The sequence below is a fragment of the Galeopterus variegatus genome, unplaced genomic scaffold (assembly GCF_000696425.1).
Source record: "Galeopterus variegatus unplaced genomic scaffold, G_variegatus-3.0.2 Scaffold3763, whole genome shotgun sequence".
Classification (NCBI taxonomy): Eukaryota; Metazoa; Chordata; class Mammalia; order Dermoptera; family Cynocephalidae; genus Galeopterus; species Galeopterus variegatus.
In genome coordinates this window covers 94,020-116,632 of record NW_007729874.1, presented here as the reverse complement: position 1 = coordinate 116,632, position 22,613 = coordinate 94,020, and the positions used below count along the sequence as shown (strand labels likewise).

Here is a 22,613-nt window from a genome sequence, read left to right as displayed (position 1 = left end):
GATATTCTAGGCACAGTAAATGCCCAAATGAGTGAAATCCCAAACACGGGGAACTCACAATGGACATTTTTAAGGCCAGAAAATCCCTGGGACTCAAGATTATCTGCTTCCCCAGATAATGAGGTTGGTGCCTGGGTCCCTCCCTTTTGGGTAATTACTGCCATCCTTAGGATCCCACTTCAAAGAGTAAATACCCAGGACAAGGACCCCATCAATCTCCCACCCTTAGTTTTTATGTGTGCATCAGTTTATCAGATTGATTTTTCTTGTGCCAGAAAAAACTTGACAAGGATAAGATGAGGGAAAGTTTTCTTTTTCAAAAATATGAGGAAGAAGTCAGGCAGGGAAAGTGGCAGGAACCAGGGAGACCAAAAGTCCTAAAATGCTATTCAAGGATTACACACAACGTTGACATGCTGAATCTGTCTGAGACAGACTTGCATCAGACATCACGGTGCTTCTGTTTCCTAGTCTGCCTTTGAGTATGACTGAGTGGACTTTCCTTCCACAGCTCTGCTACATACAGAGGACTATATCATAGTGGCTTCAAATACATAAGTTAAGAGCAAAATAATGATTTTTCCTCCAGCTGGCCTACAATTACACATGTACACATTTATCCGACTGGGCAAAATTTACAACTGACCAGTTTTCCTTCAACACCACAGAATGGGATTAAAGGAAGTAAAGATTCCAGCTTCAGCGAGTCTGCAGCAGCAGGTAGGACTCAGGCAAAATATGCATGGCAGAAGACAGCCACAGCCAGCAGGATGATGCCATTAATGTTTACTACTGTCCTCCACAGAGGCTTCTCAGAGGTGTCCGTCAGCTTCAGCTTCATGGCTGCCTCCTCTTCCTTAGTCATCTTGGGTCCCTTCTGCTGGTCCAGCCCACAAAATAGGTCATAGGCCCGCCTGAAGCATCCTTTTTCCTCCTCAGGAACTTCTGTGTCAGGGGAAAGGCATAAAAGGTTTATCGGATACAGAAGTAGGATGGCATAGAAAAAGTTTCTCCAGGGGAGATTCCGTACAATGCAGCATCCACCATTCTGCAGAAATTTCCCAACTTTCCTGTTTTCAGGAATAGAAATAGTACAGATGTTCAAATTAACTTAATTACAAGCCAACGTTACTAGATGGATTCTACATCCTTGTGATCAGCTAGCCTAAGTTTTATCTCTCTTAGTCCCAATACAAATGCATTTTGATTTAGAACAGTCAGATCAAATAATGTTTTATGAGAGAGAAATGTTAACAATAGGCTGGGGAATATTGTGACATATGAAGAACATGGAAAACCCACCTCTGAAACACATATACTTATATCTGTTTGCCACATCACTGGAAAGCAATGAGGCTGGCATGACTTAGGAGTGCATTGACTACATCTGTCAATTCTAAGGCTTTACCACAGACCCAGAAAGGTGGTAGAGATTGGTCTGAAAAGCTCCTGATGAAGGGCAGCGGTGATCCACATTTCCAGGGCTTAAGATCTGATTTTGCATACAAATGCTGCTAAATCAAATCATCCAACTGGTCCCGACACTCAAAGTGGATGCCCACCAAGGAAACTGATTCCCTCCTCTGAGCCCAGCTGTGGCACTGGAGGCACACAGACCTAGTTTCAAATTCCAGCTCTGCCACTCATGAGACATGAGCCCACTGTATTTTCAACACCATGGGACCATGGCCAGAGACCACTGCTCTGCACTTTCTCATTTTTGTGAGTCACAGAATTTTTTCTTTAAAAAGACACAAAATTTTAGAACTGGAATGAACCTTAGTGATCAAGTTGCATACATGAGTCAGAACTAAGACCAAGACCTAGCTTTATGGCCTTGTTAATTCACCCCTCTGATCTTCAGGCATCTGTAAAATTGAATAAATAATACCTTCTTCATTTTATTAATGAAGATTTAATGAGAGATTAATGATTCATTGAGAGATTACTTAACACATAGCAGATATCAGGAAGTGCTGGTCTCCTTCCATTCTCTCTTTTTTCTCTCACACACATAAGAGAGACCCCCCTTCTGATTCACTCCACCAAAAGAGTAGAATGGATAAAAAGGAGCAAGGAGTTGGGCTCACTGACCAGCTCAAGAGAGAAATGCATGGTTATCTGGGTCAATAAAAAATTGATTAGCCTATGTCTCATTTTCCTTGTCTGTAAAGTTGGAAGAATTATATTTGCATTACCTTCCTTAAAAGGATGATGTGTTGCTAAAATAAAACACTAAACTAGAATAACGTATTTATAATTAAAATATATTATTATCATATCATTATCAATCATGATGGTGCTGATGATGGTGATGGTTATGATGCAGCTGCAAGGCTTGCTTGTGCTGCTGTTTCTCAGGGAATAGTGTGACACCCATGGTCTGTAGAAGCCCTCAAGAGAGCTTAGTTTATTTAATAAGTTTTAGCAAAATAGGGTGTTCAGTCTGATTTTACTGAGTTCGTCAAGAAACAACAGAATTCTAGTGCTGCCATGAACCTCAGTGGTCACCAAGCCAATTCTCTAGCCAGTCTGGGAGTCCTCTCTGTAGCATCCCTCATAGATGCACACTTGCTGCCCATCCCTTTCCAGAACAACTCAGTTAGAAAACTCTTCCTTCAAAGCAATCATAATGGTGATAATTATAGCCAATTCTTATAGTGGAACATTATCTCATTCTATGTTTCCAACTGTGCCATGAGGTGTGGGCTATCATTTAGAATACTTTTACACGAGGAACCGGAACTTTAGAAAATTGGAATTATTTGCCCAGTGTACTAAATAGAGAAGTCAGGATTCAATGCCAGCTTTTTCTGATTCCAAATCCCACAATCTATCTCTGCACTGTCCTGACTTCTTACTCTGAGTTAAAATTGCATAACTTCTTCCCACCCATCAGTCTTGTCTGCTCTCTGGTGCAAAAATAATCTCTTCTTCCACATTAAAACCACTCAACTCAAATACTTCTCACCCATGTTCCTTTAAAGTCTATGATATTCTCACTCAACGTGGAGACATTTGGGGAGGTAGTAGAAGTAGGGGGTATGTTCATGCCTATCTGCTCCAGGGAAGCAAGAAAACATGCCTGTTTTCAGCACCATGGTCAGCTGCCTGTGGCTCCATGCTCCCTCTGACACTGTACTTGCAAAAAGTCACAGGTTTCAGGACTGAAAGGTCCTTAGAGATCAAGAGCAGATTATACCAGAGCTGGGATCACAGGCAATGCTTCTCAACTACCAAATAATCTCTAGGGTCCTTTCCAGAGCTAGGATTCTATGATGTTCCTGATGGCCAGATTCCAGATTTGTTCTGCTGCATCTGTGCTCTCCTTTAGATGGAGTGGTGAGATCTCAGCCCAGAGCCAGGTAAAACACACATGACCTTGAGTTCCCAACCTCTGCATGCCACACACCTCCACAATCATCCTACATGTATGTACCTCTCCCATGTAGGAAGGAAAAGATGCAAAATTGAAACTGAAGAAAGCATTGACTTAAAGGATAAGTCTCTGGGCACTCACTAAGAATCATCTCACCAGGCTTCCAGAGAAATCTGATTTTCTAAATTTGATATAGTAAGCCACTAAGATGTAAGATCCCACAACGCTGTATCCCATCGCCCCCGATGTCACTAGAACTGACCATAGCCTTGTTTCCATCTGCTCTCAGTTCACAGGATGTGTCATAAGAGCTCTGACTCTTCTCTTGTCCCTGACCATGCCTCAAATCAAGGCAGAGTGGCAAATTCCTCACTGAGATTTACTCACTGAGCACAGTAAAATATGAGGGATGAAGGAGCTGGGATGATTCTGCACCTCCCTCCTCTCCTTGACCAGGCCTCAAAGTGAACTTCTCAAAACTCATTTATCCATCTCATCTCAACTCCTCTGTAGAGGAGAGATCTGAGCTTTGACAAAGGCATTTAGTAAAGGCTTCAGTAAAGTTGTCTTGCTGTTGTAGGAGTAATTTTTATGGTTTGGGAATAGGTTCTGAGTCATAAATCACCTATTTCAATGGTTTCCTTTGGGGCTTCTTGGATATCCTCCTGTTCTGCATCCAGGTCAATACGCTCCTCTTTGCTGTTACGCAGGCTCCAACATAGACGGTAGAGCTGTGGAGGAAGCAGATAGGCTAATAGAAAGATCCAAATAGAGTCTTAGGCCAAGAAGTTGGGAGAACAGAGAACTATGCATCAAGAAATGTGGCCTCTCAGTACCAACAAAAACATAGATAGCAGTTCCCATCCATAGCATTTTCTTTAAATATGTTGGGAACTTAGATGTAAATCATACACACTTATACACTAGCCCTTATGATGTATGTACAGTCATGCTCCCCAACATTGGGTAACAATGTTTCAATTGGGTAAAAATGTTTCAATCAATGACAGACCACATATACAATGGTGGTCCCATAAGATTATAATAGAATTGGAGGTATGTAGTAGGCTATACCATCTAGGTTTGTGTAAGTACAATCTACGATGTTCACACAACAATGAAATTGCCTAACAACGAATTTCTCAGAATGTATTCCTGTCATTAAGTGATGCGTGACTGTATATTCAGACGCTAAGAGACTCCTCGAATATAGAAACATTTGTTGAATGAATAAACTCTTTTTACATGTGACAAATGAATTTGTTCCCTTTAGCACTGGTACTAACAAGACTAGACAGCCATTTGCCCAGAACAGCAATGCAAGATCAGATTTCTGTACTATGTCATATTATGGAGACAAGAATCCATAAACTTATTGGAATAGGATAGAGTTCGAAACACAATTTCTATTGACATAGTCTAGAATGTGAAACAGAAACTTGAAGTCTGAAAATCAATGCAATGTGTTCATCCCAAACATAACCTTTGGTGACTACCTTACTTTCTCTACTTCAAGAGGAAGCACAGAGCTAAATGTGTCTGGGGCTGCAAAACTTTCAAAGACTGAGACATGAGGAAGAAATTGATACAACACAAAGAAAGCCTGTGACGGACCTAACCAATACACACGATGGTGGTGATGTTGGTTCTGCTGCTACCAAAGCAGTCTTTGTTTGACATTAAAGTTTGTCACAGCTCTTGAAAATTTGGCAATGAGATTGAAGGTCTCAGAGATTCCATAGGCCCTTGTATTTGTGTATGCATGAGCAAAGTATTAACAAAATCCTTCCCCTTTCTCTATGGATAAATACGACCTTGGGTTAACTTTCTAGCTCTGTTCCCTTGGAAACCCGGAAAAGGTGGACTGTCATCTGTGTTGGGTTACCAGACTACATTGTTTATGGTAAATATAGCCCATAACTGATCATCTTTATCTGCTTTGGGAGAGCTATGAATGAACTCTAAACCAATGGGGGAATCTAGAGCTAAAGAAGAATAATGGCAATTTTTGAAGTCTTGAATCAATTGGACTTTGATATTGTCAGAAATGTCTTGAATTCTATAAGCAACTGTTTGGTGGCCTAACTGGAAAAGAAATCAAGAGGTAAACTATACTTTAGGTTTCCCTGAGTATAGTGATTTTTGTCACTAGGCATATCCCTTGCTGAGACCCCTGGGAGTTTTGGCCAAGGGACTATTACAAAAAACAACAGTTCCTATTTGGGACATGGGCTTCTAAGCTACCCATGTCATCTTATTCTCTTGCACCTGAGCTGTCACTTCAGGAGCAAGGTCCAGAGAATAGCCCCTGGACTGAAGTGTGGACTTCTGTGAGGACTCCTGCTGAAGACAAATGATCAATACTGCCACGAACGCACAATGTGTTTTCTGTCCTGTATCCTTCTACACAAAATCAATGGCAAGTATAGACTATTTTGGTCATGTGAGTGTGAGATGTATAATTAAACTGAGGCCAACCAAGAGTGTTGCATCATGAACATGAAGTAAGGGCAGGACAGGTCTCCCAAAAGGATACTCACATGCACATCTGGAATAGGCTTGGTGAAGAGGGAGACAACCACAATGGTGATGACAGAAATGACAAAGAGGATGATGGCAAAGTACAAGTAGTGCACTCCACAAATAATCGTGGGACATTTACTAGGCTCCACACAGCTGCCAGTTCCATAAGCAAATTCAGTAATCATACGGGAAATTCCAATCAGAAATCCTAGGACCAGTCCCCAAAAGGCTCCCTGTGAAAGAAAACCCTGGGTTAACTAATGCAGAGCCCACAAAACAGTTGGACATTCTACCTTCCCTGGGACAGAGGCAAAGGAATAAAGGTGAGAGAGACAGTAGCTCCAGGCCATCTGAAGCCAGAGCACTGGCTAGGGATGTGATGTCAGGCGTTCAGTGGGTCTATCTATCACGTTACTGTGACATGATTTCACCTGGATTCTAAAACAAGGATTCATAACATAATGGGGTAAACTATCTAATAATTGGTATAGAACATCAACTTGAAGACTAATTCCAAAAATTCCCTTTTACTTGAAAAATAATGTGAACCTCCCTGCTCGCAGCTATTGTCACCACCAGTCTCCAGATTCAGGTACATTCAGATGTAAAGTAATTACTCTGAAGTAATTTGCACTCCCCGAAGACATGGAAAAAGAAATTGGGTCTTTGAGGAATAGAAGAGAAAGAAATTTTTCCATCAAAATATAAATAATACTTCCTTCTTCAGCCCCCTTTATAGATCCAAAGCCACGACTTTTAGTTTGAGAACGTAAACTTATACTATGTGTTTTTACATTAAATTTTGGGTTTGCATGTTAAAAATATGGAAGCCTTTAAGAGATTAGAAACATTATGGAACAATTTTTCAAAGTTTTTTTTTTCCTTTGGTCAGTTCTCACCTAGAGGACCAGGTCTGAGCCTGGAGGCCACAGTTTAAGAGGGCCAGTGACAAAGCAGAGTGTACTCTCAGAAGGGTAGCCCAAAGGAGCCTTCCTGATTTTGTCAAGTATTGACCAATGCCTTTGCTAGCCATTGGCACCCCTGTACTTTATATTTCAACTGTGCCAAACTACCAGCCATTTTTTAAACAGAATGTATTCCTGTCATTAAGTGATGCATGACCGTATATTCAGATGCTAAGAGACTCCTCGAATATAGAAACATTTGTTGAATGAATAAACTCTTTTTACATGTGACAAATGAATTTGTTGCCTTTAGCACTGGTACTAACAAGACTAGACATGTATTCATGTCCCTGGGTTTTTGTACAGGTCATTCTCTTTGTCTTAGAGAGTACAAACTCCTCCCTTCCTGGTAACCTTGTTCTAACTTAAATAGAACAAGCTAGACAGCAATGCGTGCACACCCTCCTTGCTGTGGTCAAAGCACCAACCCCACTGCTATGTAATCACTCATTCATTTCTCGGTCTCCTCATCTGAACTGGGACCTTGCCCCTGGTAGGAACCAGGTTTCATTCACTTTTTGTTGCCAATGCCTCACCTTATGTCTGGCATCTGGAAGTGTCTGCTAGATGAATAAATGAACAAGGAAAAAGAAAAAATACATTCCCCATTTATCCTATACACTAGTTCACTCCAAAAAAATTTTGTTGATTTCAGTTTGTGTAAGTAGTATTGATAAAACTTGCTAAGGCTTTCCCTATCTTTTGACAATTAACCTCTTTCTGTTCTTTTAGGCTTTATTCTAAAGAGACTCTTGAGAAATCTGGTACCCTTTGACATTTTCCTCAAAACTTGGAGTCACCACCCTTCAGCAAACACAGTACCTGACCAGTCCTGAGGATCACCTTACAATCTTTATCTGCCATTGTCTGGAGACTCTAGCCCAGGGTTTCTCAACCTCAGCACTATGACATTTGGATAATTCTTTGGGGGTGCTGTCTTATGCACTGTAGGGTGTTGACAAGCACTCATGGCCTCTACCCACTAGATAATAGTAGATAATAGATAATAGTAGACAATAATCAAAGATGTTTCCATACATTCCCAACTCTCCCCTCGGGGGGGGGTGGGCAAAATCACCCCTAGTTGAGAACCTCTACAGTCTATCTCAATTCTAAGGCTTATCTTTTGAAAGCCCTGTTCCATTGCTGAACTGAATCTGCCTGTGGCCTGCTGCTATAATACCCAGATGAGCTTTGGACACACTTTCTTAACTTGTATTTTAGAAATCTCCCAATAAGCCAGCTTTCTGCCGATCCCTACTGAGAGTTATCCCACGATATGTGTCTATTTCTCTAACCTGTCAAGATGACTTGCAGATTTAATTCTGATCTCTCAAAGGTGTTTATATGCACACCTAGTATTGTGTCACCAGAAAATGTGGACTATCTTCCTAAAGGAAGAGAGGCACATGTAATTTATGCACCTCAAAATGGGGTGACTCAAGTGAGGTATTTCCCTGATGTACATCTGTTTCTGTCCCATTGGGAGAAAGGGAGTGTCTCCAATCAAAAATATGTCATTGTCTATACTGTTTCAGACAATTAGCCACATGGTCAGCACCTCCGTACCTCGCTGACCCTCCCAGGCAGGTAGATGGTTGGATACAGAGACAGCAAAGCAACACCTCAGTTTTATAGCATATCTGAAGTCATCGTTTTCATTGTACTTTAAAATCTGCAATAGTGTACCATTGTTGATCTAAATTCTTTCCCCTGGCTTTCAAAGGGGCCATTCTCAATCTAACCTTGACCTGCCTTTCCATTACTCACATTCATAAACTCCCTCTCATGCCAGGTGGGATTCCTTATAAGTCCTTCGCCCTCACCCCTATCCTTCTACTTTTGGCTAAAAGTGCTGTTCTCTCTGCCTTGAATGCCATCTCTTGCCTCTCCAGCTTCAAATCCTTCCAGCTCCACCTCCTCCCCAGAGCCCTCCCTGACTGTTTTAGCCCATGTTGATATAACTTTTCTTGAATCCCTTCCTACTTATATTATGTGTTTCATTTTATCCCTCATTTGTTATGTGCTTTACATTGTTCTATGTATAAACTGCTTGAGCACCAGGAATTTGTCTTTCACTGGGCCCTGAAAACTGCTGTCTGGAAAGCCAAGTGCATGGCAGAGCCATTGCTGAAATTTATGTTAGAATTTCCCTGGCAGCTACTCAGCCAGGGGCCACAAACTTCCCAGGGGATGCCATACAGTCAGATTAAAATCACCAAGATTCAATAGAAAATGTACAACATTTTGTGGGAGCCTGTAGCAAAGAGGACAGGTGAGACAGAGGGAATGTGGACCTAGCACCAACTCCCAAGGAGTTCATTTCAGCTCTCAGAGAGCCCCGTGGTCCTTCTGCCTCTTGAAGCTTTCCCATATAAACCTTTAGCAGCACATCTATTTCTGATTAAGATCTCTAGGAAATAGAATCCTTCCCACAGAGAATATACAAACCCATGTAGAAACTTCTGTGCCAGACTGGCTTTTCTGGACATGCCAGAATGATACCTACTTGCTCATTGACTCTTTTGCAGAAAATAGCAAGCAGGAAGACAGCTGCAATGGGTGGTCCCAAGTAACTGGTGATGGACTGGATGTAATCAAAGAGCTGCCCGCTTTGTGCTGACTGCACAACAGGCACCCAGGTGATACTGATGCCAATCAGCACCAGGATGAACAACCTGAAATCAAAGCCCCCACAACAGAGTGTCAATAAATAACTGTACATGAATAAAGATATATCACCAGGTATCATATTTATAAACACCACCAGCAAATATGACCACGGCAAGGAAAAAGAATTAGCAAATTTATTCTTGAGGCTTTTGTCTTCCATATTCTACCTACAGAAAAGTCATCTGTGCCTATGAGTAAGTGGAATGCACTTGACTTTCAATAGTGACCTAGGCCCAGTTACCACCATAAGAGAATCCCACTTTGAGAGGCAATAGAATATAGGAATAAGGGTATGGATTTTGGAGCCAGGCAAGTCCTGGATTCAAATTCTTATTCTCTCTCTGTGACATACAACACATTGCTTAACCTGAGTTTCAAGTTCTCCATCTGTATACTGCGACTATGACCAACCTTGCAAGGCTGGAATAAGGGATAGTGATACTAAAACACCTTGCAAATAACAGGCACTCAGTAAACAGTAAAAATTATTACTATTTTCTTCTCCTCCTTCTCCTCCTCTTTTTCCTCTTCTTTATAACAAAGTTAAAAACACTAGCCAAGTAGAGTTCATAAAGGAATAGCCTGGATAAGAAGGGACACTACCAGGTATTTCCAGCTCTCCTTCCACCTCTTGAGCTTCACTTCAAGTCCTGAAAAGATTGGAGATTCCCTTACAAACTCTTCTTACTTGTGCTCTTGATTTAATTAGAAAGAAGGCCATTATTTCCTTACCTCACTTACCTGCATTTAAGGCAAAAAGAGTCTTAAACAGACCTTCACAAAGCAATGTTTTCACTCAGTATTTCTACTTCTGGAATGCCTTTCCCACTGCCCCCCACTTACCCAAATCCTACCCCCATTTTGGAATCAGGTCAGGTTCTCCCTACCCCAGCAGCCTCCCCCAGATACATCACGCCATGTTCATCTCTCCCTTATCTGAGCCCCTGATTGCTCTTACAGTCTCCATAACAGAGTCTGGAATTTTTTCACATCACTATGAGTTTGTCCAGGGCTGGGACAAGCCTTAGGGTAGTAGTTATGGAATGCACAAAAATGTAAGCCCCAACATAGTCTTAGGTCCATGGGATCTAGACCCAAGCAAAGCCACAAAATGGTTTTCTTTCCCATTTTGCATTTGAGCCATATGAACAACAGGAAACGTCAGTGCCTGAAAAATCAACCAAGGTAACAGGTGGCTTCCTATTGCACAGAGTAGTATAGACTCTTGCCTGGTCAGATCTCCCCTAGGTGCCAGGTCTCTTGACACCTGAAAGTTGCCCACCACTTTTCCTTCTCTTCCTTTACCCTGATCTTGCTGATGAGACTTATGAGGTAGCAGCCCAGACCCCTCCTGCATTACTGGGAACCTTTCCCTTGGCTGACATCTCAGGGACTTGTTCCACCTGCCCTGAGGTGTGACCTGCCTTAGCCCCATGGAGAGACATAGCAGAGCTTCTGTTATCCTCTCTCCAGAGCATCTGCTCCATGGATGAGCATGAGAACGAGCACAGCTGATCGATGTATCAATGCTTTGATGCTTTCAGTATCTTGTTGTGTGTTTTAGACCATTGGCAATAATAAATATGCACATAGCTTGATGTTTTACACTTTATGGAGCATGTTCACAAATACAACCTCATTTGACCTTTTACAATGGTTCTGAAAAATGTTGTATCACAGGTTGAGGCATCAGAGGCATTTGGGCCTCAAAGATGGTGAGTGTGAAGAGCTGAGAAGGACAACATGGGGCAGTATAAAGGGACTCAGACCAGGACTTAGTCAGCTTTAAGATTCCAGTCCTGGCTCTGTCATTGTCTAAACTATCTGGGTTTATGCAGGATGAGCCTCATTTCTCTTGTTGATAGCCTGAGAGATTAGATGATCTCTTATGTCCCTTTTAACTCCAGAGGGCCATTGTTTGATGATCTCTAATTTAAAGTTAAATGCCACTGAAGGGCAAATATAACTAGCTACAAAAGTTATTCCCATTCTACTAAGGCATCTGCCAATTCTTCTAAGCTTAAGGGATAGCACAAATGGAACCTCTCTGATCATTCAAGAAAGCTTCGTACATGGCAGGAGGAAGCTATATTTACCTTCCTACAATCATGAGCTCTTTCTCAGATGCCCTTTTCCGGATCTTGGTGTAGATGTCCATGGTAAAGAGGGTGCTGGCACTGTTGAAGATGGAGGTCAAGGAGCTCATGAGAGAGGCCATCATGACCGACAGCATCAGGCCCCGCAGTCCTGGAAGAGAAGGAGGTTCTGAATAGCACACACCGCACATCAGCTCTCTCATGCTTGGAAATAATGAGGACTCAAGGTTTGTTTGCCTCCTGAAACCAAGCCATGTTATCCAATTTATCTCTCCAGAAAGACTAGACATTTTAAGAAATGGACTGTGGCTTTAAATTATACTATAAGCCTATAGCAGCCAGCCAATAGCTAAAGACAATATATATAAGAGATAAATACTCTGCAATTGGGTGGTGATGGTGGTGTGTTTCCAATTGAGGGGACTTTTATAAGGTCTCTCACCCAAAAGATCCATGATGTAACAGAAAGAGATTTAAACTAAGATTCAAAAGATGAGGTTCTCAGAACTGTGGTTACTAGAGATGGGAAAGGGGAAAGAGGGGGTAATGAGAAGTGGGTAAAGGGTCACAAAGAATGATTACAATTTGCAATGACGAATATACTAATTATCCTGATTTGAGCTTACATGTTGTATCCAGGTATTAATATTCAACTCTGTACCCCACAAATATTTATAATCAATTATGCTTCAATAAAAACGTTTTAAAGAAAAAGATGAGGTTCTCAAGAAAATGAAAAGACAGGCACAGAATGAGAGAAAATAGTGGGCAAATAATATATCTGATAAGGGTCTTGTATACAGAACATATAAAGAACTCCTACAGCTCAATAATAAAAATGAAAAAATTAAAAATTAAAAATGACAAAGGATCTGAATGGACACCTCTCCAAAGATATACAAATGGCCAATAATGACATGAAAAAATGCTTGACATTGGAGAAATTCCAATCAACACCACATGAGATACTACTTTGCACCCACTAGGAAGACTATAATAAAAATAATAAGAGACAGAAAATAACAAGTGTGAATGGAGATGTGGGGAAATAGGAACTCTCATCCATTGTTGGCAGGAATGTAAAATGGTACAGCCACTGTGGAAAATGGTCTGGCAGATCTTCAAATATAGTTAAACATAGAGTTACCATATGACCCATCAATTCCACATATGTTTTCACGAAAACTCATACATGAAAGTTCATAGCAACATTATTTATAAAGCCAAAACATACAACCAACATATATGTTCATCAACTGATTAATAATAAACAAAAAAGATAAACAATTGATAGAGCCACAGACAGTCATGCCAACAGACAGTAAGAGCATATAGGACCTAAGGAGCTGCTGCCACAGATACCAGTTCCACACAGGTGGTCTGCTGCAACCACTGCCACAGCCACTATCACAGAAAGTGTGGCTTAATGCCATAGAAGCAGCTAAGGCTGCCATGCAGGCAGCCCACCAACTACTTGACTGCACTGACACAGGAGAGTCACCAATGGAGCTGGGGAAAGAGGTGAGCAAGTGCAGACCCATGACCAGGGGCCAACCCACAGGGTGAATTATGCTGCCACAGTTGGTAGCACACCTAGGGGTGAGAGGTATATGTGCAACCCATGAGACTGCCTTGATCCAGGGAGAGAGACATGTGGAACCCTTGAGAATACAGAAATCCAAGGTACCCAAAAAGAGTAAGAAAGAAAATTCCCAATCACCACCAACCCATCACCCAACAAGGGAAAGCAAGGACCAAGGAGTAACCTTTGCCTGTAGGACAGAGGAAAGAGAAACCCCACCCATGGTTACCCATTCAAACTGAGGAGCTCCAGTACACCCCAGTGCACCCATCAGGGTCATGGGATGCTAGCTGGATGCCAACAAGCCTTCCCAGGGTCACCCACCCCAGCCAAAGAGTAACAGGGAACTTAGGCATTTTTCCCAAGAACTCAAGAGCTTACCCACATCTTCAGTAACCCAACACAGTGTCACCAACCTCAGCAAGGAATCAGTAGAACACAGAGGCACTCAGACGAAACTCCAACACTGAATATGGCCAAAGTACTCACACAGGGACTAGACTACTGCATGTACCCAGAGCCAATACTAAAACATCCTACTCAATGGTCAATGTAAAACACATCTACAGGACGTAGTCTCTCTTCCCAAAGTCCACTCCAGAGTAATTAAAGAAGAAACTGCTCTACCAGATAAGCAGACGTCAATGTAGAGATACTAGAAATATGAGAAAACAGGAAAATATGACACCACCAAAGAATACAATAATTCTCAAGTACCAGACCCCATAGAGCAGGAAACCCTCAAAATGACTGAAATGAATTCTGAATAACAATATTAAGGAAATTCAATGAGATACAAGAAGAATAAGTTAGACAACACAATGAAATGAGAAAAACTATCCAGGATATGAAGGAGGAAATTTAGAAAGAGATTGATACCTTAAAAAAGAATGTAGCGGAACTCCTGGAACCGAAGGATTCATTCAACAATATTAAAGAGCGAGAGAGAGGGTTTAAGCACCAGGTTAGAGCAAACAGAAGAAAGAATTTCTGATCATGAAGATGGTCTTTTCAAAATAACCCAGACAGACAAAAAAAAAAAAAAAAAAGAAACAAGCATCTAAAAAAATAAAGAAAATCTAAGAGAGCTAGCAGACAACCTTAAGCACACAATCATCTGATTCATGGGTGTTTGGGAAGGAAAGGAGAAAGGAAAAGGCACTGAAACATTCAACAAAATAATAGCAGAAAACTTCCCAGGTATAGGAAGACACACAGACCTTCAGATCCAGGAGATTCAAAGATTCCCAAAGAGATTGAATCCAAAAAGGTCCTCTTAGAGATATATTATAGTCATACTGACAAAACTCAAAGGCAAAGAGACAATCTTAAAAACAGCAAAAGAAGGCAACATTCTGCATTTTTTTTTTTTTTGGTCCTTTCTGCAAGCTTCGCCACTAGACACAGAACTTCCAATCTGCTTTTCAGTACCACACATTTATTTGAGAAGAGACTTTGACGTGGAAAACTCATAGTTAAGTCTTCATACTGGGTGCCGGGGTGCCTCCAGGTGCTTTCCGTGTTGTAACTTTTCTAATCCTCCCAATTTTATGCAGTAGGTTACTATCCTGTCCCCATTTTACAGATGAGTACTTTGAGGAAGAAGGAGGCCATGCCCCAGTACAGTCATGTAGTTAGTACACCATAGAATTGAGCTCAGGACCTAGGCAGTCTGCCTCCCAGTCCACATGCTATAGGCTATACCCCAAGACAGAGATCAGGTACAACATAGGCAGGCAGAGAACCCAAGGGAAAGAAAGATAATGCAAAAAAATTTTTAAATAACCGTACAGAATAAATATCCTATAAGAGATAGAAAAGATATTGCATTCATAAAATAGGATTAGGATGCTATGAAAAAGGAAAAATTAAAAAGGAGGAAGAGCTCTAGAAAATTAAAAATAAAATGCAAAATAAAATGTACAACAAATATTGTAAAATAGCATCAAAGAAATCTTCTAGAAAGTAGATCAAAGTGGCAAAGATATGAAAAAATAAGAAAAATATATTTAAAGGATTGTGGTAAAAAAAAAAAATACAGCAAAAGAAAAGAATCAAGTCACATATAAGGGAGTCCCCATCAGAATAACAGCAAACTTTTCAGCAGAAACTCTATAGCTAGAAGAGAATGGGATAACATATTCAAAATACTAAAGAAAAAATCTGCCAACCAAGAATACTATTCCCAGCAAGGCTATCCTTCAGAAATGAAGGATAAATAGTGTATTTCCCAGACAAACAAAAACTGTAGGAGTTCATCATCACACAACAAACCCTACAAGAATATTCTCAAGGGAGTCCTGCATCTGGAATCAAAAAAAATGATAAACACTACTATGAATACACAAGAAAGAACAAAAACTACTGGTAAAACATATATATACAAATGAGGGAGAGAAAGAAACTGTACCTTACCACCTCCAAAAACCAAAGAACACCAAAGAAAAACAATAAAAGGGAAACAAAGGAAAAAGATATTTAAAACATCCAAATGAAAATTGATAAAATGCGAGGAGTGAGACAATACTTTTCAATAACAGCCCTAAATGTAAATGGATTAAACTCCTCACTCAAAAGACACAGACTGGCTGATTGGATTAAAAAGCTAGACCCAACTATATGCTGCCTACAAGTAACCCACCTCACCTGTAAAGACTCACACAAACTAATAATGAAAGGATGGAAAAAGACATACCACAAAAATGAAAACCAAAAACAAGCAGGAGTGGCTATTCTTATAATGGATAAAATAGATTTTAAAGCAAAAACCATGAAAAGAGACAAAGAAGGCCACTATATAATTATAAAAGAATCTACCCAGCAAAACGATGTAACAATCATAAATATACATGCATCCAACTCCAGAGCACACAGACATATAAAGCAAACACTATTAGACCTAAAGAAAGAGATAGACCCCAATAAGATAATAATGGGAGATCTGAACACCCCTCTCTCAGCATTGGACAGATCATCTAGGCAAAAAATCAACAGAGAAACACAGGATTTAAGATACACTTTAGACCAGTTGGACCTGGAAGATATCTACAGAACATTTCAACCAACAACTACAGAATATACATTCTCCTCATCAGCACATGGAACATTCCCCAGCATAGACCACATTAGGTCATAAATCAAGTCTCAACAAATTTTAAAAAACCAAAATCATTTCAAGTATCTTTTCAGATCACAATGGATTAAAACTAGAAATCAGTGACAAGCAAAACTCTGGCCACTATACAAATGCATGGAAATTAAACAACATGCTCCTAAATGACCTATGGGTCCAAGAAGAAATTAAACAAGAAATCAAAAAATTTCTAGAAACTAATGAAAATAAAGACACATCATACCAAAACCGGTGAGATACTGCAAAAGCAGTAATAAAAAGGAAGTTTATTGCAATAAATGCTTATATCAAAAGAATAGGTTTCAAATAAACACCCTACTTGAAACCTCAAAGAACTAGAAAACAAGAACAATCCAATCCAAAAATTAGTACACAGAAAGAAATAACTAAGATCAGAGCAGAGTTAAATGATATAGAGACAAAAAAATGATTAAAAAAAATTAATGAAACAAAAAGTTGGTTTTTTGAGAAGATAAACAGGCAAACCATTAGCTAGTCTAACTAAAAAAAAGAAAAGAGAAGACCCAAATAACAATAATCAGAAATGAAAAAGGAGACATGATAACCAATACCACAAAAATACAAAGAATCATCACAGACTATTACAAACAACTATATGCCAAAAAATTTGAAAACCTGGAGAAAATGGATAAATTTCTGGACACATACAAACTACCAAGACTGAATCAAGAAGAAATAGAAAACCTGAACAGACCAATAACAAGTCATGCAATTGAAGCAATAATCAGCAGTCACCCAATGAAGAAAGCCCAGAACCAGATGGCTTTACAGCAGAATTCTACCAAACCTTTAATGAGGAATTAATACCAATTCTCTTCAAACTATTCCAAAATATTGAAACAGAGACCATTCTCCTAAACTTATTCTATGAAGCCAGCATCACCCTGATACCAAAACCAGATAAGCAGAAACATAGAACTACAGGCCAATATTTCTGATGAACATAGATGTAAAAATCCTCAACAAAATATTAGCAAACATAATGTTACAAAACATAAAAAAAAATTATACGCCATGATCAAGTGGGATTCATCTCAGGGATGCAAGGATGGTTCAGCATATGCTAATCAATAAATGTGATACATCAACAAAATCAAGGACAAAAACATGTGATTATCTCAATGGATGCAGAAAAAGCATTTGAAAAAATTCAGCATCCCTTATGATAAAGACTTGCAGCAAATTAGGTATAGAATAGAAGTATCTCAACACAGTAAATGCCATATATGACAAAACTACCACAAATATAGTATTGGAACAGGAACAAGACAAGGGTGACCAATCTCACCACTCCTATTTAACATAGTATTAGAAATCTAGCCAGAGCAATCAGACAAAAGAAATAAATTAAGGGCATCCAGAATGGAAAAGATGAAATCAAGCTGTCCCTGTTTGCAGAGCATAGGATCTTATATATAGAATAACCTAAAGACTTCACAAAAAAGCTCTTACAGCTGATGAACTATTTTGGTAACATTGCAGGATACAAAATCAACACACGAAAATCAATAGTGTTTTTATACTCCAATAACAACATAGCAGAAAAAGAAATCAAGAAAGCAAGCCCATTAATAATGTCCCTCAGAAAATAAAATACCTAGGAATTAATTTAACCAAAGAGGTGAAAGATCTCTACAACAAGAACTGCAAACAAATGCTGAAAGAAATTAAAGAAGACACAAAAATATGAAAAGACACTACATACTCTTGGATTGGAAGAACAAACATTGTGAAAATGTCCATATTACCCAAAGTGATCTACAAATTTAATGCAATCCCCATCAAAATGACTTTCTTCACAGAAATAGAAAAAACTATCCTCACATTCATATGGAACAACAAAAGACCCCAAATAACGAAAGCAATCCCTAGCAAAAAAAATAAAGCCAGAGTGCGCATGGATCAAAGAGACACCAGCTGGAGAAGCAGAAGTTTCACAGAGACTACATGCCCTGCGGTGCCAGCACGCAACCCAGCAGGTAGGCCTCACTGCCACCTCCCAACTCCATCCCCAGCCCGGCCGAGTGCATGCTGACCAGAAAGGTGCCTCTCCAGAGAGGCCCAAGACCCTAGGAAACCACGCACCCAAGGCACTAGTGGCCAACTGAGCAGACACTGAGGCAGCCATGCCAAATTGGCAGCACCATCAGCATCTTAGCCAGACAATAGTGTCAAACCAGTGGACCATGAAATCCCCTGCCACAATGACTAAACATCAAAGGAAAGATATCAGAAATATGAAAAATCAAGAAAGTACACCACCAAAGGGTAATAACTCTCAAGGTCTAGATCCTATAGAACAAGAAGCCCTTGAAGTGTCTGACAAGGAATTTCGAGTGATCATTCTAAGGAAACTGAAGGAGATACAAGAAAATTCAGCTAAACAACATGATTAAATGAGGAAAAGTATACAGGACCTGAAAGAAGAAATGTACAAGGAAATCAATGCCCTGAAAAAGAATGTAGCAGAGCTTGCTGAGCTGAAGAATTCATTCAACAAAATAAAAAACACAACAGACAGTTTAACCAGCAGGCTTGCAGAAGGAGAAGAGAGAACTTCTGACCTTGAAGATGGGCTGTTTGAAATAACACAAGCAGACCAAAAGAAAAAGAAAAAAGAATTAAAAACATTGAAGAAAATCTAAGAGAGATATCAGAAAACCATAAGCGCTCAAATATCTGAGTCATGGGTATTCCAGAAGGGGAGGGAAAAGGAGATTGCATTGAAAACAATTCAACAAAAAAAGTGGCAGGAAACTTCCCAGGTATAGGAAAAGATACAAATCTTCAGATTCAGGAAGCTCAAAGATCCCTAAACATATTCAACCCAAAAAGGTCTACTCCAAGACATGTTATAGTCAAATTGGCAAAACTCAAAAACAAAGAGAGAATCTTAAAAGCTACAACAGAGAAGTGTCAAATCACATATAAGGGAGCCACAATCACACTAACATCAGACTTTTCACCACAAACCCTAAAAGCCAGAAAGGAATGGGATGATATATTCAAAATACTAAAGATAGAGGTAGCCAGCCAAGAATACTCTACCCCACAAGGCTATCCTTCTGAAATGAAGGGCAAATAGTATATTTCTCAGACAAACGAAAGCTGCAGGAGTTCACTACCACACGATCACCCTTACAAGAAATTCTCAAGGGAGTACTGGGTTTGGTACCTGAAAAACAACTACTACTACCATAAAAACCCAAGAAAAATCAAAACCAATTAGTATAATAAAAATGCCAACAATGAAGAGGAAACAAACAAAAAAAAGGCTATCTACAACCCCAGGAACCAACAAATACAGAAAGCAAACAGTCAATCAGAAAGCAAGGAACAAAAGACACTTAAGACATCCAAACAAAAATCAATAAAATGCTAGGAGTAAATCAACACCTTTCAGTAACAATTCTTAATGTAAAAGGATTAAATTCCCCAATCAAACAACACAGACTGGCTGACTGGATTAAAAAGGAGGACCCAACTATATGCAGCCTTCAGGAGACCCACGTCACCTATAAAGACTCACATAAACTAAGAGTGAAAGGATGGAAAAAGATTTACCATGCAAACAGAAATGAAAAACGAGCTGGAGTAGCTATTCTTATATCTGATAAAATAGACTTTAAACTAAAAGACCATAAAAAGAGATAATGAGGGACACTACATAATGATAAAAGGACTCATCCATCAAGAAGACATAACAATCATAAATATATACACACCCAATGTCGGAGCAGCCAGATTTATAAAGCAAACTCTATTAGACATAAGAAGGAAATAGACACTAATACCATAATAGTAGGGGACCTGAACACCCCACTATCAATATTGGACAGATCATCTAGGCAAAGAATCAGCAGAGAAACACAAGGTCTAAACAACATTCTAGACCGATTGGACTTGGCAGATATCTGCGGAACATTCCATCCAACAACCTCAAAATATTCATTCTTCTCACCAGCACGTGGATCATTCTCCAGGATAGATCACGTTAGGTCACAAATCAAGGCTCAACAAATTCAGAAAAATTGGAATTATCCCATGTATTTTTTCAGACCACAATGGATTAAAATTACAAATCAATAACAAATGAAACTCTGGAAACTATACAAACACATGGAAATTAAACAGCATTCTATTTAATGACATATAGGTCCAAGAAGAAATCAAACAGGAAATCAAAAAATTTATTGAAACTAATGAAAATAATGATACATCATACCAAGACTTGTACGATACTGCAAAAGCAGTACTAAGGGGGAAATTTATCACATTAAATGCTCACTTCAGAAGAATGGGAAGATGGCAAGTGAACAACCTAACACTTCACCTTAAAGAACTAGAAAAACAAGAACAATCCAAATGCATAGTTAGCAGATGGAAAGAAATCATTAAGATCAGAGCAGAACTTAATGAAATTGAAACCCAAAAAACAATACAAAAGATCAATCAATAAAAAGTTGGTTTTTTGAAAAGATCAATAAAATTGACAAACCATTAGCATGGCTAACTAAAAAAAGAAGAGAGAAGATCCAAATAACAAAAATTTGAAATGAAAAAAGTGATATTACAACTGATACATCTGAAATACAATGAATCATTCAAGACTACTATAAACAACTATATGCCAACAAATTTGAAAATCTGGAGGAAATGGATAAATTTCTGGACACACACAAGCTACCAAAACTGAGCCAAGAACATGTAGAAAATCTGAACAGACCAATAACAATAAAGGAGATTGAAGCTGTTATCAGGTGGCTCCCAATAAAGAAAAGCCCAGGACCAGATGGATTCACAGCAGAATTTTACCAAACATTCGAAGAGGAATTGACACCAATGCTCTACAAACTATTCCAAAAGATTGAAACAGAGGCAATTCTCCCAAACTCATTCTATGAAGCAAATATCACCCTGATACCCAAACCTGGTAAAGATACAACTAAAAAAGAAAACTACAGGCCAATATCCTTGATGAATATAGATGCAAAAATCCTCAATAAAATACTAGCCAACAGAATACAGCAACACATGTGCAAAATTATACAACACAATCAAGTGGGATTCATCCCAGGGATGCAAGGTTAGTTCAACATATGCAAATCACTAAATGTGATACACCATATCAATAAAATCAAACACAGGGACCATATGACCATCTCTATAGATGCTGAAAAAGCATTTGATAAAATTCAACATCCATTCATGACAAAGACCCTCTATAAGTTAGGTATAGATGGAAAGTATCTCAACATAATTAAAGCCATATATGATAAACCCACTGCCAAATTCATCTTGAATGGAGAAAAGCTGAAAGCTTTTCCTTTAAGTAGAACTAGACAAGGATGCCTGCTCTCACCACTCCTATTCAACATAGTGTTGGAAGTACTAGCCAGAGCAATCAGAGAAGAGAAGGAAATAAAGGGCATCCAGATTGGAAAAGATGAAGTCAAACTGTCCCTGTTTGCAGATGACATGATCCTATATATCGAACAGCCTAAAGCCTCTACAAAAAAACTCTTGGAGGTGATAAATGAGTTCAGCACAGTAGCAGGATACAAAATCAACACACAAAAATCAGTAGCATTTCTATTCTCCAATAGTGAACATGCAGAAAGAGAAATCAAGAAAGCCTGCCCATTCACAATAGCCACCAAAAAAATAAAATACCTAGGAATTGAGCTAACCAAGGATGTGAAAAATCTCTATAATGAGAACTACAAACCACTGCTGAGAGAAATTAGAGAGGATACAAGAAGATGGAAAGATATCCCATGCTCTTGGATTGGAAGAATCAACATAGTGAAAATGTCCATACTACCCAAAGTGATATACAAATTCAATGCAATCCCCATCAAAATTCCAATGACATTTTTCTCAGAAATGGAAAGAACTATCCAGACATTTATATGGAATAACAAAAGACCACACATAGCCAAAGCAATGCTGAGCAAAAAAAATAAAGCTGGAGGCATAACACTACCTGACTTTAAACTATACTACAAAGCTATAATAACCAAAACAGCATGGTACTGGCATAAAAACAGACACACGGATCAATGGAATAGAATGGAGAATCCAGAAATCAACCCACACACCAACAGCCATCTGATCTTTGACAAAGGCACCAAGCCTATACACTGGCAAAGAGACTGCCTCTTCAGCAAATGGTGCTGGGAGAACTGGATATCAATATGCAGGAGAATGAAACTAGACCCATACCTCTCACCATATACTA

The 22,613-nt window shown here is 39.4% G+C and overlaps 1 protein-coding gene across 3 annotated transcripts in view; it reads right to left on the bottom strand.

Moving 5' to 3' along the window:
* Positions 1 to 463: 463 nt before the first annotated feature.
* Positions 464 to 22,613, bottom strand: part of SLC5A1 (solute carrier family 5 (sodium/glucose cotransporter), member 1) — a 69,646-nt gene continuing 47,496 nt past the window's right edge. The window contains exons 11-15 of one of the 3 annotated variants that reach the window (XM_008585928.1): positions 11,637 to 11,787; positions 9,377 to 9,545; positions 5,920 to 6,135; positions 4,005 to 4,110; positions 464 to 945 (exon numbers count right to left, since the gene is read on the bottom strand). In XM_008585928.1, the coding sequence (XP_008584150.1) occupies positions 728 to 945; positions 4,005 to 4,110; positions 5,920 to 6,135; positions 9,377 to 9,545; positions 11,637 to 11,787 (860 nt within the window). In that variant the 3' untranslated portion in view covers positions 464 to 727. Of the gene's footprint in view, positions 954 to 4,004; positions 4,111 to 5,919; positions 6,136 to 9,376; positions 9,546 to 11,636; positions 11,788 to 22,613 lie in introns of all 3 variants that reach the window. The other 2 variants (XM_008585929.1, XM_008585927.1) reach the window with 2 other exon arrangements.